Source organism: Notamacropus eugenii, chromosome 6 (assembly GCF_028372415.1).
Source record: "Notamacropus eugenii isolate mMacEug1 chromosome 6, mMacEug1.pri_v2, whole genome shotgun sequence".
Lineage (NCBI taxonomy): Eukaryota > Metazoa > Chordata > Mammalia > Diprotodontia > Macropodidae > Notamacropus > Notamacropus eugenii.
In genome coordinates, this window is record NC_092877.1 from 232,451,340 (window position 1) to 232,471,449 (window position 20,110).

Consider the following 20,110-nt stretch of genomic DNA (forward strand, 5'->3'; position numbering starts at 1 on the left):
TGTTGATGGGTTAGTTAGTTTTGTTGAACTCCTTTTTCTTTTATATTGCTTAACGCAAGGGCTAGCTCTTAGGATAGGAGAGGAGACAAGGATGTGTATTTTTTAAATTTTTTTGAAGTTCTTTAAAATGTCTAGGATTGAAGCCAGGGGAAGACAACAGAGCTCTTTGTTGTTATATCAGATTAACAAAAAACTGCCTCAGGGATATCAAGTTAATTGAGCAGGAAATCACCAAACACCTTTCTTCCATTCTTCCTTAAACTCTTACATCAAGTGGGGAGTGCAGAAAGAGTTGGTCAGACACCTTTTTCTACCCATCTGTCCTTCCTCCTACTTCACCACCATTCCCATCTACAGGGACAGCATCCCAGGCTCACATTGATGATGAAGGAGAGCATTCCTCAGGCAAGGAATGGAAAAGATCTAGAATTCTCCAGGGTGATGTGAAATCAGCAGGAGTATGAATGTATATTGTATCAGGAAAGAGGCCAAATGGAATCCTGCCTAAATGATCTTATCCCCTGTAGGGATGAGGTGAAAGAAAGAAGTTCATTGGCCCTGGGTCAAGTGCAGCTCCACTCCCCATCAATGTGATCGGACTGTGACAACCATTTCCTTCCAGTCTTCAGAGAGATCTGAGGAGGGAGGGATGCTCCCAATGCTAATATGAGGATCACTCCAGCTTGCCACACAGTGATCAAGGGTTCTGATGTTCTAGGTATCCTCCAGTCCTACTTCTTGCTCCCCAAGATGTATCTTCTACCAGGGACATCCTAAGTGAGTTAGAATCAGACTATGCAGGGTAAGAGGGAGCTGAAGCACTATTGAAGCCTGCTAATTGGAATCAGAGCAGCCGTACACTCTCACCATCCCTATCCCTGTGCTCAGGTACCTTGAAGTTTAAATGCTGGCAACTGGATAATAATGCACTATGGATCAAGCTGTAAATTGATCCAATAATTCTGGGGAAAAAAATGAGAATAACAGAAGTTACCAAACTACTCAGAACCCTTGAGCCCAGTTCAGACTCTCATCATCTATCACTTGGTTTATTACAAAAGCTCAGTCTTCCTGAATCCATTTTCTCATCTCTCTAATCTCTTACACATGGCTGCTAAATTAATAGAGAGACAACTCTGAAGTCAGGAAGACCTGTTCAAAGACAGCCTCAGATAACTTGATGACCCTGGGCAAGTCATTTATTAGCATATCAGCTTCAAAAAACAAAAATAAAAACAAGCAAACAAAAAACATCAGCCTCAATTTTCCAGTGTAAAATGGAGATAATGGTAATAACAACAATTATTTCCCAGGGCTGTTGTGAGAATCAAATGAGATACATTCATAAAGAGCTTTGCAAGTCTGAAAGCAATAAAGATAGATAGATAGATAGATAGATAGATAGATAGATAGATAGATAGATAGATAGATAGCTATAATGATGATTTATGATATGAATAAAAAATGGGCTGGTCATGTGGTTAAGATGAGGGATTACCAATAACCTGCTCTATTAGATCTCCACTGGTATCCATGAGGGGAAAGTGGGGAAAACCTCTAGCTTGTGAAGCAGATATCTGGTAAATTTTAAAAAACATGAGCAAGAGTCACACAAAACAGGCAGGCAGACTAAAGATGGTCCCAGGAAGCTAGGCAATGCAGTGGATAGAACACTGGGTGTGGAGTTAAGAAGACCTGAGGTCTCATACGGAAATGAGTTGGAGAAGGAAATGGCAAACCACTTCAGTATCTTTGCCAAGAAAACCCCAAATGGGGTCAGGAGAGAGTCAGACATGATTGAAAACAACTGAACAACAATGAGGATGGTCCCCAAGAAGAGTCAATTTGGTGGAACATGGAGGTGAGGTAATTTTATTGAATTAAAAGAAGCAATGTGAGGGATTCAGAGAAACATCAGAAATTTTGTAAACCGTAAAATTCAATACACTCCGATTATAATATTGCAAATGAAAAAAAGACAAAGAGTTGGTCATTTGAATGATCAATTTCTTCCCTGAAGAAGGGCTAAGGAAATGAACCTCCCTCCTTTCACTGGACAGATTACAGACTATGCATACAGAATGTTGAATACACTGATAGTCACAACTGTACCATCAGTTTTGCTTAGCTATTTTTTGTTATAAGGGAAGGCTCATTTGTCAAAGAGGTAAGTGGGACAAAGACAGTTATGGAAATACTGTGATGTAGAAACAGCAGGCATCATAAAACCCCATTTTTTTAAGTGGGTCCAGCCAATTCAAATCCCTTCTTCTTAGTTCCTTTTGCCCTCAATCCTTACTTCCATGTCTTAAAATTCTTTACTTCCTTCAAAGACTAAGTTCAAATGCTGCCTTGTGAATGAAGCCTTTTCTGAGCCCCCAAATGATAATATTTCCCCTCTTTAAACTCCTTTGAATTTATTCTTCATATATTAATATATGTACATGATTTTTAATAGTTTGTAAACATCTTTGCATTCTCAGCACCTAGCACTGTACTTGGCATCTAGTTAGTAAATAATTGTTGTTGCTTGGCCTCCCATTGCATCCTGGGTCATTTCCAGTCATCCTGATGAATATCTGGTCACTGGATTCAGATGGCTCTGGAGGAGAAGTGAGGCTGGTGACCTGCACAGCCCTCCTTCATTCAAAACAAAGTCAAGTGCAAGTCACGTCATTACTTCTCTAATGGCATGGTCTTTCTTCTTCAGCAACAAAGAATGAACACAACAACAATTGCTCCTTGCTTACAAGACTGCTTGTGAGGTGCCCTAGCTGTCAAAACTATGTCAGAATCCTGATCTGACCAGATTTCACAGGCTAGCAAATAAACCCCATTTTCCCAAGGAGCTGGAAATATTGACAGTCCTATATCTCTTACCTTCAAGTCATTCTCCCCCAGACATGGACCCACAGCTTTCCTCAGTCAGTGGAGGGAGCAATTTGGTATCCTCTAATTTCATTATCATCTGGGGTCAAAGCCCCATTCACTTTGCTCTGGTTAAATAAAGGGAGTCAATGCCTCACAATCCTGAGAGGTGATCTTCTCACTTCTACCACAGAGTAGAGGTTCCCAATGTTTTTCCTTCCATCACTGTTAAATATAAGAGAGGGTCTCAAATCAATTCAATAAATGTTAAGCACCTACTATGTATCAGACATTGGGCTAAACATTGGAGATACAGAGACAGTCCCTTGCCCTTAAGGATCTAATGGGGGGAAGTTTGGTTGATTGTTGTCCTTCATTCTCAAAGAAAACCACAATGATATTACTATGCTAGGGTCAAGTTTTAACATCAAGTTAAAAGTTTAGGGTCAAATCTGAGTGAGCATTTGAGATGGATACTCTAAATTCACACATGCAAAATTTTTTTCCTTTGAACTGTTTCATTGCTGCTTTGCTCATGGATCACAGCACCTTCTCTGATGTGGGCACACCATGCTGAACCATCCTGTGTCAGTGTCTCCCATGTCACACAGTCAATTCCAAAGTTCTTGAGAGAGACTTTGAGAGTGTCCTTGTATCACTTCTTACCACTATGTGAATGGTGACCCTGTGTGAGTTCTCCATAAAACAGATTTTTTGGCAAGCTTATGCTTTGCATTCAAATAAGGAAAAATGACTAGCAGAAGAATTAATCTCAACAAATAAGAGCTCTTCTGTGTGTGGGAACAGTTTGTTGCTAACTTGGAGGGAAAGTAGAACCAACACACAGCTGGCAATGGAAGAACACACTAGAGGAAACTGCAAAGGTATGGAGGGAAGGTGCAATCCGGGTGGGGTATCTGGCCCCAGAGGCATCTTGTTCCATGGAGTTGAGACCAATCAGAACTGCAGATTCAAAGCAGAAAGTGAGCTTTGAAGTCCAGGCTCTGCCCTCTATAAAGAAAAGCTTTGTATAGAGTTTATTATCCCACCTTCCAGCCCTCCAATCAGAAGGGAGAGGAGGCAGAAGGAATCAGTGTTGTATTAAAGGGTATGATGAGATTTCAAGTGATCAGCTTATCCTGGAAAAAGCCATTTGTTCCCTGGAATAGAAACCAATCAGAGCTGAAGATCTGAAGTAGAACCTCATTTCCAGACAGGAAATAAAGCACTTTACAACCAAGGAACCAGTTGGGAGAAGACTTGCTTGTTTGAAGTATAGTAGCAAATGTACATCTATTAGGTGGTGGTGTATCAAAGTTGAAAACTTTTAAGTTGGGGTGAAGCCATCTTCCCTCTAACTTCTGCTCTGTAAAGGAAGAAGACCTAATTCAGTGCTTTGAACCAAAGCAGTGACAATAAAATTTGTCATTGCTGTGACAAATAAGCTTTCTTGAGACCATTAATTTGATCCATAGACTTGACTGCAATAGAATGTTGTAATAGAAACATAGAATGGAGATGGGAGGGAAGGAGCAGTCTGCATTTTGCACTGAAGTATTGTGTTCAATTCTGGCCTATGTTGTTTAGGAATGTTATTGCCAGCAGAGATGAATGAGGATGGTGAAAGTACTCAAAATCTAATAAAAATAATAGTTAACCTTCAGATTTGCAAAGCACTTTACATATTCTGTCTTGTTTGATCCTCACAACAACCCAGTGAAGTAAAAACTATTATTATCTCTATATTCAGATGAGAAAATTAAGACTGATAAAGGTTGGCATAGGATCACATGGCTTAGATGTTTCTGGGGCAGGATTGAACCTGTCTTCTTGACTCCAAGTTCAATATTCTATCTATTGCATCACCTAGCTGATTAGTTGAAAGTTATGGGCAAATTTAGTTTGAAGAAGAGGTGGTTTAGTGGGGACATGGTAGTTCTCTGAAAATATTTAAGAGATTGTAAAGTGGTTCCTCACTAAGAAATATTTGGCTTATTTTGTCTGATTTCAGTATGAAGAAGAGGAATCAATTGGTGGAAGTTTCAGGGAGACAGTTTCAGCTCAATATGAGAAACACAATTCTACCCAGAGCTATTTAAACGAGTGGTTGGTGCTCACTATGAGATGTGAATAGAGAAAAACCTCAATATCTGTTTACAATAATTTTATACAGAAGTTTAATTGATAGAAATCAATTGCCAAAACAGAAAGATCAAAAAGGTATATAAAGCTGCTTAGTCAATAAACACTTGACTTATCTGCCAAATAGAGAGATCAGGTAGCCAAGATCAACATATTTAGAATATAAAATAGTTTGTAAAATCTTATAGTGAACCATGGTAGAAGATTATTAGAAATGACAGCTCAAAAGACAGAAAGAGGCAGTGGAGGACAAAGTATTTTTAAAGAAAGTTGGCAAGTTGGCAAGACACCGAGCTAAGCAAAGTCACCCTGAAGGCACTTCAGCACCAGGCTGGGAAGTGGACAGCAGCCAGAAGCTACAAAAGATTTTAGATGGAAGGAAAGAGATAAGCATCCTATACACTTACAAATATTATCTTATTTTGATCCTCACAACAACCCTGGGAGGTAAATGTTGTTATTATCTTGATTTTACAATTGAAGAAATTGAAGCAGACAGACTTGCCCAAGGTCATTATAGCTAGTAAGTGTTTCAGACTGGATTTGAGTTTGTCTTCCTGGCACTCTATCCCCATTACCACCTATCTGCCTCAAGGTATCTGAATTAAAGGGAAGAAACCAAAAATATGAAAAATAACTCTAGTCACTATCTTTGCCAAGAAAACTTCAAATGGGGTGACAAAAAATCAGACATAACTGAAATGACTCAAATACAACAAAAACATTCTAAAGTATTTATTTCTTGTTTTGATGAAAAAAAAAGAAATATAGAGCACTGTCCCATCTGTAAGACAGAAGGATGATATACACATATATGAACTTAAAACTGAAGTCTTTTGAAAGTCTTAAGAACACTGATCAACACAATGATCATCCACCATTCCTGAGAACCAATGATAAAATGTTCTGTGCACATCTGGACAGAAAGGCAAAGGACTTAGTGTTCAGAATCAGACATGAATTTTTTGGACATGGCCAACATGGGAATTTTTTTTGCTATGCATATTTATTAGAAGGAATTTGTTTTTCTTTCTTCAAAGTGAGGAGAGGAAAGTAAAAAAATAGATTTTTGTTAATTGAAAGAAATAAAGACAAATTTTTAAAGAACTCTATATAAATGTGAGCTATTATTAATTTAAAAAAAAAAAAACCAGTACAGTAGGTAGAAAGGATTGTCCACCTTTAGTAGAGGAAGAAAACTAAGGGCCAGAGATTTTTAAACATTGGCCCAAGGTAGGAGCAGAGCTGAGACTTTTTCCTCTGCCACCACATACATATTTTCCCATATTTTCAGTTTCAAGAAAAGAGTATTTTAATAGGTCAGTGGATTTTGTGATCTCATCCACTTAGTATGACCCCACTGATGCAGGCCACAAGTTCTCTTCACATCCTTCACATGTGTCTACTCTTGTCCACATCTTTCTATATATTCCCCATCATTAAACTGCCCAATAAACTGGATGTCTTACTCTAATGTTTTGTGGGTTTTCTTGCACCTATGTGGGATATACATTTGTTTTTAAGGAAATAGTGTGTCCTCAATGGTGTTTTGCAAAAGAGTGTCCTTGGTCAGACTGTGTATACCAGCTTGGGGTTCAGAAAATATAGTCACTGGTCCTACAGCCTGAATCTTTTAGCCCGAAGTGTACTTCTTACACCACTTAGAAATCTCTAAATTTAAGCACTTCTTAATTTCTCTTTCTTCTCTTGGGCAGATAGGTGGTACAGTGCATAGAGCGCTGGCTCAGAGTCAGGAAGACCTGACTTCAGATGGAGCCTTGGACCCTTCCTAGCTGTGTGACCCTGGGCAAATCACAACCTCCATTTGTCTCAATTTCCTCATCTGTAAAATGAGAATAATAGTATTTCATATCTCCTAAGGTGGTAGTGAGTACCAAATGAGATAACAACAATAAAGTTCTTAGTACAATGCCTAGCACATATTGTTTTTTGTTGCTTAGTCATATTTCAGCCTTGTTCACATCTTCAGTTTTCTTGGCAAAGACACTGGAGTGGTTGGCTCTTTCCTTCTCCACCTGATTTTACAGATGAAGAAACTGAGGCAGACAGGGCTAAATGATTTGCCCAGAGTCACACAGCTAGGAAGTGTCTTGATTCAATTCTTACTGATTCCTGGCCTAGCTCTATCCATTTCAAGCCCCTATAAGTGCTATATAATTGTTAACTGTCATCATCACCTCTTCCCACAGCCTTGGATGTTTCCACAGTAGTATTATAGGGAGCTGGCAGCTCTGATGATCAGGTATTTTCCTAGACATGGGACTTGCTGGACCACAGAAGCCATACAACAGCAGCTAAGAAATGATGCAAGCCATTTGACTGACCAAAATGGATTGCCTGGCGAGATACTGACTTCACTGGCACAATAAAAAGTGGATTGACTCAATATCTAACAATTGACACCTTTGCAAATACATAGAATAAAAACTGACTTGAGTTCATTCAGGATTTTGTTTTGTGTAAATGTCAGTTAAGTAAAAAGATCTCTCAACAGTGAAACTGTGTTTGTGCATGTAGACACTACCAGTGTTCCCGTGCAGTTTTGAAATCCCCAGTATCAGAAAAATGATTTTTCCTTAAAACTGGAAATAAATCCAGAAGATATTTCTCACTTCCAGAACTCTCAAAGTTAAGGGAGAGGGAAATAAGCCCCAATATCTAGAACCTTATTCTGGTGAGAATACTCTGGAGATAGAGAAAACTACATTTATTTGATTGGGGAAATGTTAATAGACTTGAACTTTGTTTATTAAATCCACAAAGCTGACTACAGGGTTGGGAGAAGAGAAGTAAAGGTGGGGAATCTAAGTCATCCTCACATTCTAATGGAAAATTAGAGAACAAGGTAGCAGTAAAGAACGAAAATGAGATGTCAAACACATCCGCAGATGGTAGCTGATATATGAGAAACAAGAGCAGTGTTTTAAAAAATGGATGTGAATTACATTACCGAAATTTTATTCAAGCAGAAAGAATCAATTAAGACCTGCAAGAGAAATACGATGGATTATTTTTTAAAATTGGGTAATTTTGTTCCATCTGAGCATACTTACTCCTCTGTACTTGCTGTTGTGTTGCATTATTGGAAATCAGCTGTTTATTTTAAAACACAGCCCAACTACACATGTTGAAAATCTTGATCATTAACAATAAAAATACTTCGGAGGAAACTATGTCTTTGAACTTATTTTATGTTCCAATTATAAAGGGCATTCTTATGGATTATGAAATCAAAGTTTTGGTGCCTTATAAATCTTACTTCACTGTCTGGAACCAGCCTATTTCTAAAAACTTATCTTTCAGTGCTATTACAGAAACCCAGAACCATAATCAACACAGGGCTTCCAGGACTTTTTCCCAGAATATGCCCTGAGGATAAGAGGCACACATGCCATCCTCCTCTGGTTCCAAGATAATATTCTCTAAGAGTCCCCTTGAAATAGTTGTTGTCTGTCCTTCTTTCTTGAAGATGGCCACTTCATCAGGAAGATGATGACTTGATTTGGAAAATAAATAAATTGGATTTAAGTAAGGGAGGGCTGTGCCTTTACTATTCATTTTTTCCTAGATCACTCCCAATCCCACTATAAGCACCACGACTGCTATTGCAGTGTGACCATGTCCAACTAGGATGATATCTCTTTTCTTTTCTTTTGTTTTTTTAAAGCAAAGGAAAACAGTTTATTAAAGATTCACCATCTTGGGTTGGCTCTTAAGGAGCCTAAGCATTTGTAATGCTTGTATTCACAAGCTGGCCAGATAGAATCCCAGCTAGACAGAGTCTGAGCGGGATTGAATCTGAGCCTAGGATGATTTTTCATACAATTCTTGACCTGGAGAATTGTACCATTTGACCTAGATTGCCATTCAATCTCAGCTTCAACCTTTCTGATATTAAACTTATTGAACCTTTTGTATTTTTCTTCAGTTATTTGCCCTTTCTTCCACCTTCTAAAAATCTAAGCTAGGCAGTAAACTTCCTGTGCATTCATACTACTCTCTTTAGAAACCCAATCTAATTCATTCTACCCACCTGGTTGTGATAAATTGTATTCATATCCTCAGAATCTCATTCTTATTCTTTTTTTTTCTTTTTGAAAAAGACATTTATTCAGTGTCATGATCAGACTATTACATTTAGCAATCAACAGCATGGGTGAAAAAAAAATCTACATTAAAACCCTTTGTTGGAATGCTTTACACTTTCCACAAAACAGAAACTAAAATAACCTGTTATACAATTAGTCACAAATACAGTCCTGGTGGTTTTTTTGCCCCTACACAAAAAGGATTGTCTAAAACATGTCTTCTTGTATCAGCTAGGCCTTGCCACGTCTGTGCTTGACTGAGTTCACAAATCTATTGTAACCTGTAGCTTCCCTGCCACTTCTCTGGCTCTCCTCTCCTGCTAAGCTTTGTTTCCTAATAGTAATTAAAATCGTCTGCCATTGCCGTAACTACTGCTACTACTGGAACCACCATAGCCACCTTGGTTACATGGTTTGGCAAAATATTGGCCTCTACCATAAGGGCCTGAGCTCCTTCCTCCAAAGTTCCCTCCCTTCATGGGACCAAAGTTTGAAGACTGATTGTTGTAGTTGCCAAAATCATTATAGCTTCCACCACCTCCCAAGTTGCTTCCATCATTTCCAAATCCATTGTAGCCATCTCCATTTCCACCATATCCTCCACCACCACGACTGCCGCCAAAACCACCACGACCACTGAAGTTCCCACCATGGCCAAAGTTGTCATTTCCACCAAAGCCACCTCTTCGGCCACCACCAAAGATCCCAGAACCACTTCGACCTCTTTGACTAGATGAAGCAGTGGCCATTTCTTGCTTAGACAAAGCTTTCCTTACTTCACAGTTGTGGCCATTCACAGTACGGTATTTTTGAATGACAATCTTATCCACAGAATCATGGTCATCAAAAGTTAGAAAAGCAAACCCTCTCTTTTTGCTGCTGCCTTGGTCAGTCATGATTTCAATCACTTCAGTTTTTCCGTATTGTTCAAAATAGTCTCGTAAGTAATGCTCCTCAGTGTCTTCCTTAATGCCACCCACAAAGATCTTTTTCACAGTTAAGTGGGCTCCTGGCCTTTGAGAGTCCTTATCATTTTCCTTTTTTGTCATATTAGCCAATCTGATAGGTGTGAAGTGTTGTTTTAATTTGCATTTCTCTAATCAAAAGTGAGTTAGAACATTTTTATATGATTATAGATAGATTTAATTTCTTCATCTGAAAACCACCTGTTCATATCTTTTGACCATAAGCAACTGGCGAATGGCATGTGTTCTCATAAATTTGACTCAGTTCTCTATATATTTGAGAAATGAGGTCTTTATCAGAGACACTTACTGTAAAAATTGTTTCCCAGATTTCTGCTTTCCTTCTCATCTTGGTTGTGATAGCTTTGTTTGTACAAAAGCTTTTTCATTTACTATGATCCAATTTTCTATTCTACATTTCATAATTCTCTCTATCCTGTCTTGGGTCATCAATTCTTCCCCTCTATAGCTCTGACAGGTAAGCTATTCCTTGTTCTCCTAATTTGATTGCTTCATTGTCTATGGTACCTTTTAGCAAGACGTAGTTTCCTTCATTATCTCATTTAATTAGGTCTACTTTTACTTTGTCTAAGGTCGGTATTGCTACCCCTGCTTTTTTTACTTCAGCTGAAGCATTCAGCCCCTTACTTTACTCTGTGTGTTTCTCTGCTTCAAGTGTGTTTGTTATAAGCAACATATTGTAGGACTCTGCTTCTGTTTTATGGGACAATTCATCTTATTCACTTTCACAGATATGATTACTTCCTGTGTATTTCCCTTAACCCTATTCTTCCTTCTGTTTGTCCTGTCACTCCTTTCATAGTTTCCCACTTCACCAGTGTTTTGCTTCTGTCTACCACCTCCCCTGAACTGCCCTCCCTTTTGTCAGTCCCCTCTTCCCCCTTTTATTTAATCTCTTCTGCTCCTACTTCCCTGTCTGGTAAGATGGATTTCTATATTCAACTGACTATATTACTCCCTCTTTGAGCCAATATGGATGAGATTAAGGTTCAAGTAATGTCCATTGCCTCTCCTCCCATCTTCCCCTCCTTTATACGGTCTTTCTCATCTCTTCATGTGAGATAATTTACCCCATTCTACCTCTTCCTTTTTTCTGAACCTATTGCACTCCTCTTTGTCATTGCTTAATTTATGTTTGTCATTTCCTCAAATTCACCTTGTACCTGTACCCTCTGTCTATATATATTCTTCTTATTTGTACTGTTAGTGATAGAGTTTTTAAGAGTTGAAGCATCATCTTCCCATATAGGGTTATAAACAGTTTAGCTCTATTGAATCCCTTATGTTTTCTTTTCCCTTTTTACCTGTTTATAATCCTCTTTGGTCTTGATACTGGAGGTCAAATTTTTGGTTTAATTCTTGTCTTCTTCTTATGAAGGCTTGAAATACTTTTATTTCATTGAATGATCATTTTTTTCCCTTAATGTATTATGCCTAATTTTGTCAGGTAAGTGATTCTTGGTTTTAGTCCTAGCTCCTTTGTCTTCTGGAATATTATGTTCCATGACTTCTGATCCTTTAAGGTTACACCTGCCAAGTACTGTGTGATTCTGATTGTGACTCCCTGATATTTGAATTCTTTTTAGCCACTTCTAGTATTTTTTCCTTGATCCGATAGTTCTGAAATTTGGCTATAATGTTCCTTGGGGATTTTATTTTGGGATTTCTTTCCCGAGATGATTGGTGGATTCTTTCAATGCCTATTTTGCCTTCTGGTTCCCAGAACCTCAAAGCAGTTTTCCTTGATAATTTCTTGAAAGATGCTGTTCGGGTCCTCCTTTTGATTATGGCTTTCAGGTCGTGCAGTGATTCTAATTTTGCTTCTCTTGGATCTGTTTTCCAAGTCAATTGGCTTTTCCATGAGATATTTTACATTTTCTTCCATTTTTTCATTATTTTGAGTTTGATTGATTCTTGATGTCTCATAGAGTTATTAGCTTCTACTTGCCCAATTCTAATTTTTAAGGTTTTGTTTTTCTCAAGTTAACTTTTGTACTTTTTTTTCCTTTTGGTCAATTATACTCTTTAAGGAGTTGTTTTCTTCAGCGCATTTTTGTATCTCCTTTTCCATTTGGCCAATTCTATTTTTTAATCAGTTTTCCAAGCTGTTTACTTTTTTTCATAATTCTCTTGCATCACTCTCATTTGTTTTCCCCATTTTTTCTACCTCTCTTATATGATTTTTAAGCTCCTTTTCGAGCTCTTCCATGAGTTCTTTCTGAATTTGAGATCATTTCTCGTCTTTCTTTGAGGTTTTTGTCTATAGGTGTTTTGACATTGTTGTCCTCTTCTGAGTTCGTGTCTTGGTCTTCCCTGTCACTATACTCTTTATATTCAGATTATTTTTTTGATTTCTTTTGTTCATCTTTTTTTTAAGCCTTTTTCTCATCTTTTAAATTTGAGCTCTGCTCCTAGGGTGAAAGGTTTCTTGTGCTAGTGGCTGCAGGCCTTGACTATTTACTGGGTGCAGCACTGATGTTTCCCTGAGGCTCAGGGACCCTCATATCTAGTGCTGTGATGAGGGGATAGTGTGGGGGTTGATTGGCACTGCTGGAGGTCATAAGTTCTGGTAGCTTACCTGATATTGAGTTGGGGTCCTAGTTGTGGTGTTGGCATGTGTTGAAGTCCAGTGGTGTGTTTCTGCATTTCCCATGGCTACACTAAGACACTTGGTGGTCTGGCCTCTGAAGGCTGCCAGTTTGCTCAGGGTTACACTGAACACTCGGTGGTTCTTGGAGCTGGAGTCTGCCAGTTCCCCTGGCTATGCTAAGGCACATGAGGGGTCCTGATATTGGCATTTGTCTGCTTCACCACAATGAGGTTCAGGATCTCTCACTGGTTTGCTGGAATGCTTCCTGTCCCAGACTATGCTCCCCTTTCACCTTGGTGAGATGGATCTTTCTTATTGATCCTCTAAGTTTGTTGGGCTAAAAGATTGTTTCACTCCATCTTTTTGCTGGTTGTGCTGCTCCAGGATTTATTTTGGGGTACTATTTTATGGTTTTTTTGGAGGTGAGTATGGGAGAGTTTACTAGCATTTATATAGCAATTTACTGCTTATTCCCTCTTTGATAGGCATTTTTGATAAGAATTCTTATGCCATCTTTGACTGGTATTTTCTTGTTTGTTTTTTTTCCAGAATATCTCTGAACATCACAACTTTCACATTTGAAATGTATATTTATTTATATTTTTCATACTGCAAGCTACATGCAAAATAATGAAGCTCATCTTGAAGGTTCCAGGTATTTCAGTGCCTCTGTGATTTAATGAATCTAGAGCCCAACTGAATTGGTTTTCCTGCAATGCTTTGTAAATTTTACAAGTCATTTATCAATTATTTCTGCATATTTTTTCAATCCTTCCAGTGTCTCAAAGCTAAACAAACACATTAATGGCTCTACTTGAATGAAACAAGCAGGTGGAATTAGAAAACCTCACCAATCTTGTCATTAAAATGACAAAAGGCAGAAAGATTCAATTGCTGCTTTTCCTTTGCCAAAGGAACATGAGTTTCTGCTTGTTTGCCACACCTTAAAGACCAACAATTCAGATCTTTGTTGGAGCAGAAGGGAAAATGAATTCCAGAGAACCCAGAATTCTGATGTAAGCATAAGGGCCTCTCTATACTAAGTGATATTCTAGTATTTTTGGAGGGCTCAACTGTACTTCCTTAATCCTACTAAGGGAATCCAAGGATCATAGGATCATCTTCTCTCTAGTAGTTCTCAGGTTCTCTGATATAATTACACTTTTACACTTCATGTCTGATTCTGATGGCAATTCATTTCAATGTGCAAGTACTTATTAAGCACCTATTATGAGCCAGCCATTGTTAATATAAAGATAAAAATGAAACAGTTTTCTGCCCTCAAGGAGCTTATATTCTATGGAATATCTAGGTGACCCAATGGATAGATTGTTGGACTGGAGTCAGAGGACTTGGGATGTGGAAACCCTGAGTGCAAAACCAGATACTATCAGATACTATCTGTGTAACCTTGGGCAAATTATTTAACCTCTGCTTCAATTTCTCCATCTATAAAATGGGGGTGATAAAACCTACTTCCCAGGATTCTTATGAGGTTAAAATGAGATTAATATTTGTAAAGCAGTTTGTAAACTTTACTATATAAATTCTAGTTAAGGTTATTATTGTTACTGTTACATCATCACTTCTCTTGGGTTTAAATGTATTTTAATTTTGTTTATTAATTATGTAACATTATTATTTATTTATACTTCCCAGGATAATGAGGATTTATTTTCACTGGTTGAGAAAAAGGCACAGTGTTGATTTACTATATCTTAACAAATTGGTACAATAGTAATTTTGAAAGTAATTTACAGTGTTTCACAGGTACTTTTACCAACTTGTCCATAGCTTGGAATCTGTTACTGTCCTACAACCTGGACCCCCAGCACCTTTAATTATGGAACATTAAATTTCTGCATATTCTGATCTAAATGCTTTTGTATGTTAGTTCTTATACTCAGGACATTCTATCAGCATTACTGTTGTAGAAGAAGCATCTGCTAAGTCCCTTGCCATATGGGTGGGGTCATTTTTAGTTAAAAGGTAATGAAACTGTCCCTGACACTTAATTGGCCAGGGAATGAAGACTCAAACAGTAGATATAGATTACTGATCAGTGCAGGAGTTGGCAGCTCTTTATGCTTGGCACATTGCTGACTGGAGTGTGTACCTGTGATAAATGAAGAGATAGGGGAATTGTACCTAATTGAATCAATGTTGTATCCCTGCTGGGCATCCTTTCCTGGTCTCCTTTGGCTAAATGTTAGATGGTCTACAAATGTCTCATTTTACTCCTTAGCCTGACGCTACCTAACTAGCCTGAGACCTGGTGAGCAGAACAACTGCTAACTACACAGTAATAATAGTTTACATTTGTGTGTCACTTTGCGCTATGGCCCATGTGATCAGTCTGACAGGACTAAACAACAAAAATTGCATTATTTTACCTAATCTACATTACCACCCTTTGATCTATGTACTGTAAGTATTATTAGTACTACACAAATCTGAAAAGTGAAACCCAGAGAGGTTAAGTATTTTGCCCAAGATCATGGCAAATAATTGGTGTAGCCAGAATTCAAAAGCACCTCTTCTTCTGCAAGGAATGTCTCTATTACTTTAAGTACAAATCTATGCAGCGTCAACCAGGTGACTTCCTTTGTGACCCAGACAAAGCTATTTAGCAGCTTTCCTAACAAAGGATGATAGTTTTCCTATAACTAATCATAATGCATTTCTAAAGGATCACAAACATGTTTAAATTTTACACATCCTACCTGATCCCAAGCTCAGTCCACACATTCCTGAATTGCTCCATAAAAGATAAGAGTGTTATTTAAGGTAGAAATACAAGATATGAGAGACCTGGCTTAATGGAGATCATGACTAAAGGATTTTAAGCTTAGGTGGTGCAGTGGATAGAGTGGATAGAGCCTGACTTCAAATCTGATCTTGGACACTTACTAGCTGGGCAAGTCACTTAACCCTATTTGCCTAAGCTTCATCATCTGTAGAATGAGCTGGAGAAGGAAATGGCAAACCAGTCCAGTATCTCTGCTAAGAAAACTCCAAATGGGGTCACAAAATGTTGAATATGACTGAAGAACAACAACAAAGTTTAACAGGTGTCACCAGCCTGCCTTTAAAGTTATGGCTATCCTTAATTTCAGTGAGAGGATGATAACGTCTGGAACAACGGAGGTAATGAGCCCATGGCATTCATCACTAGTCAGATTTTATTTCGAGTACAGTCTTCAAGGCACCATAATTTAAGAGGAACTTGGACCACTAGAACACACCCAAAAGAAAGTATCGATGATGCTGAGGAAACTGGGAGCCATGCCATATGAAGAATACTTGAAAGTTCTGGGGATATTGAGCCTAGAGAAAATAAGATTGAAGGAAATAAGGATCTTCTAGTATCTGAAACCTTATTAGGTAGAAGAGATATCTGATTATTTCTGTGGAGTGAATGAAGATAGAACCAGGACCAATGAGTAGAAGTTACAAGAAGATAGATCTTGCTTTGACACGACATTAAAAATAATTCATGTTTATAAAGGGCTTTAGGGTTTGCAAAGGGCTCCTCTTACATGATCTAATTTGGACCTCCTACTAATCCTGAGAGTTGGGATAACTCTTGGGAATAACTGTTGTTATTCCCACTTTGCAGTTGAGAAACTGGGATTCTCCATTCTGGAGAACAATTTCGAACTGTGCCCAAAGGGCTATGAAACTGTGTACCCTTTCACCCAGCAATACCACTACTAGGGCTTTATCCCAAAGAAACCATAAAGAAAGGAAAAGGACTCACAGGTACAAAAATATTTATAGCAGCTCTTTTTGTGGTGGCCAAAAATTGGAAATTGAGGGGATGTCCATCAATTGAGGAATGACTGAACAAGTTGTGGTATATGAATGTAATGGAATATTATTCTGCTATAAGAAATGATGAAAAGGAAGACTTCAGAGAGGCATGGAAGGACTAACATGAAATGATGCTGAGTCAAAGGAGCAGAACCAGATCATTGTACACAATAACAGCCACATTATGCAATGACCAGGGTTGATAGACTGAGCTCTTTTAAATGGTACAATGAGACAAGACAATTCCAAAAGACTCATGATGGAAATTGCCATCCATATGCAGAGAAAGAACTGTGGAGTCTGAATGCAGATCAAAGCATACTATTTTCACTTTTTTTTGGTTTTCTCTTTCCCATGGTTTTTCCCTTTTGTTCTGATTCTTCTTTCACAACATGACCAATGTGGAAATAGGTTTAACATGATTGTACATGTATAACCTATATCAGATTGCTAGCTATCTTGGAGAGGGGGGAGGGAGGAGAGGGAAGGAGAAAAATTTGGAACTCAAAATCTTACAAAAATGAATTTGGGGGGGGCGGAGCCAAGATGGCAGAGTAGAAAGATGCAAATACACATAGCTCCGAACCCACAACCCATACAACATCAGTATAAAGTAACTCATGGCGAATTCTGGAGCAGTGAGGCCACAGAACAGTGGAGCGAAGGAGATTTCTGTTCCAGAGGGACCTGCAAACCTCTCACAAAAGGTCTGTCGCGCTGCAGACGTGGAGCCCAGCCCAGCCCAGACCTGCTGTGGCCGCATCACCAAGAGGAACAGACCTGAGCAGGCTTCAGTGACGGGATCTCCAGCGGCCGCACAAGTCCCTCCACCCACAGGTGACGGGGTCGGTGAGAGAGTCTCTTCAGCGGGTCGAGAGGGGAGTGGGGTGCCCCCATGGCTCGGGCCCCCTCAGGAGGCAGAAGCTGAGGGGTGGCGGCAGACCGGGGCTCCCCAGGCAGGCAGGAGCCTGGATCCATTGTTGAAGGTCTGTGCATAAACCCCCTGAGGGAAGTGAGCCTGAGAGGCGGCCCTGCCCTGACCTCAGCACCTGAACTTAATCTTACACTGAATAGCAGCCCTGCCCCCACCCAAAGCCCTGAGGCTGGAAGCAGCATTTGAATCTCAGACCCCAAACGCTGGCTGGGAGGATCAGGAGGTGAGGTGGGTGTGAGGAGAATATTCAGAGGTCAAGTCACTGGCTGGGAAAATGCCCAGAAAAGGGAAAAGAAATAAGACTATAGAAGGTTACTTTCTAGGTGAACATGCATTTCCTCCCTTCCTTTCTGATGAAGAAGAACAATGCTTACCATCAGGCAAAGACACAGAAGGCCAGGCTTCTGTGTCCCAGCCCACCCAATGGGCTCAGGCCATGGAAGAGCTCAAAAAGAATTTTGAAAATAAAGTTAGAGAGGTGGAGGAAAAACTGGGAAGAGAAATGAGAGACATGAAGTCAAAGCATGAACAGCAGGTCAGCTCTCTGCTAAAGGAGAACCAAAAAATGTTGAAGAAAATAACACCTTGAAAAATAGGCTAACTCAATTGGCAAAAGAGGTTCAAGAAGCCAATGAGGAGAAGAATGCTTTCAAAAGCAGAATTAGCCAGATGGAAAAGGAGATTCAAAAGCTCACTGAAGAAAATAGTTCTTTCAAAATTAGAATGGCACAGATGGAGGCTAATGACTTTGTGAGAAAGCAAGATATCACAATACAAAACCAAAAGAATGGAAAAATGGAAGATAATGTGAAGTATCTCATTGGAAAAACAACTGACCTGGAAAATAGATCCAGGAGAGACAATTTAAAAATTATGGGACTACCTGAAAGCCATGATCAAAAAAAGAGCCTAGACATCATCTTCCATGAAATTATCAAGGAAAACTGCCCTGAGATTCTAGAACCAGAAGGCAAAATAAGTATTCAAGGAATCCACAGAACACCGCCTGAAAGAGATCCAAAAAGAGAAACTCCTAGGAACATTGTGGCCAAATTCCAGAGTTCCCAGGTCAAGGAGAAAATATTGCAAGCAGCTAGAAAGAAACAATTCAAGTATTGTGGAAATACAATCAGGATAACACAAGATCTAGCAGCCTCTACATTAAGGGATCGTAGGGCTGGAATAGGATATTCCAGAAGTCAAAGGAACTAGGACTAAAACCAAGAATCACCTACCCAGCAAAACTGAGTATAATACTTCAGGGGAAAAGTTGGTCTTTCAATGAAATGGAGGATTTTCAAGCATTCTTGATGAAAAGACCAGAGCTGAAAAGAAAATTTGACCTTCAAACACAAGAATGAAGAGAACCAGGAAAAGGTGAACAGCAAAGAGAAGTCATAAGGGACTTACTAAAGTTGAACTGTTTACATTCCTACATGGAAAGACAATATTTGTAACTCTTGAAACTTTTCAGTATCTGGGTACTGGGTGGGATTACACACACACACATGCACACATGCACACACACATAGAGACAGAGTGCACAGAATGAATTGAAGAGGATGGGATCATATTTTAAAAAAAAATGAAGTCAAGCAGTGAGAGAGAAATATATTGGGAGGAGAAAGGGAGAAATTGAATGGGGCAAATTATCTCTCATAAAAGAGGCAAGCAAAAAACTCATTAGTGGAGGGATAAAGAGGGGAGGTGAGAGAAAAACATGAAGTCTACTCTCATCACATTCCACTAAAGGAAAGAATAAAATGCACACTCATTTTGGTAGGAAAACCTATCTTACAATATAGGCAAGTGGGGGATAAGGGGATAAGCAGGGTGGGGTGGATGATAGAAGGGAGGGCATGGGGAGGAGGGTGCAATTTGAGGTCGTCACTCATGGGGAGGGATAGGATCAAAAGAGAATAGAAGTAAAGGGGGACAGGATAGGATGGAGGGAAATATAGTTAGTCTTATACAACATGACTATTATGGAAGTCATCTGCAAAACTACACAGATTTGGCCTATATTGAATTGCTTGCCTTCCAAAGGGAAGGGGTGGAGAGGGAGGGAGGTAAAGAAGTTGGAACTCAAAGTGTTAGGATCAACTGTCGAGTAATGTTCTTGCCACTAGGAAACAAGAAATATAGGTAAAGGGGTATAGAAAGCTATCTGGCCCTACAGGACAAAAGAGAAGACGGAGACAAGGGCAGAGAGGGATGATAGAAGAGAGAGCAGATTGGTCATAGGGGCAATTAGAATGCTTGGTGTTTGGGGGGGGGAGGAGATAAAAGGGGAGAAAATTTGTAACCCAAAATTTTGTGAAAATGAATGTTAAAAGTTAAATAAATAAATGTAATATAAAAACAATGAATTTGGAAACTATCTTTACATGCAATTGGAAAAAAGTACTATTAAGAGGGAAGGAAAAAACCAAACAGGTTCTGAGAGGTTTAATGAACTACTCAGGGTTACACAGCTGGGGTCTGAGGTGGGATTGATGTCAGGTCTTCTTGAATGGATGGCCAAGACTCTAAGAATCATACCATGCTTCATCTGAAGCAAGCAATGAACAAATATATTAAATATCTAGAATGTGCCAAGCCTTGGGGCCATAAAGACAAAGGTTAAATAGTCCTTGCCCTCAAGTAACTTACTTGATAATGAGGAGAC

General features: G+C 39.0%; 1 protein-coding gene across 1 annotated transcript; it reads right to left on the minus strand.

The window, feature by feature from the left end:
* Positions 1–9,371: 9,371 nt before the first annotated feature.
* Positions 9,372–10,168, minus strand: LOC140512277 (heterogeneous nuclear ribonucleoprotein A1-like). The gene has a single exon (XM_072621491.1). It carries the CDS (start codon positions 10,166–10,168, stop codon positions 9,464–9,466), a length of 705 nt encoding a protein of 234 aa, XP_072477592.1. The 3' UTR covers positions 9,372–9,463.
* Between the last annotated feature and the right edge of the window lie 9,942 nt (positions 10,169–20,110).

What these genes read in the sequence shown, in the direction of transcription:
- LOC140512277 (XM_072621491.1), bottom strand. Translation starts at nt 10,168, where the DNA reads ATGACAAAAAAGGAAAATGATAAGGACTCTCAAAGGCCAGGAGCCCAC.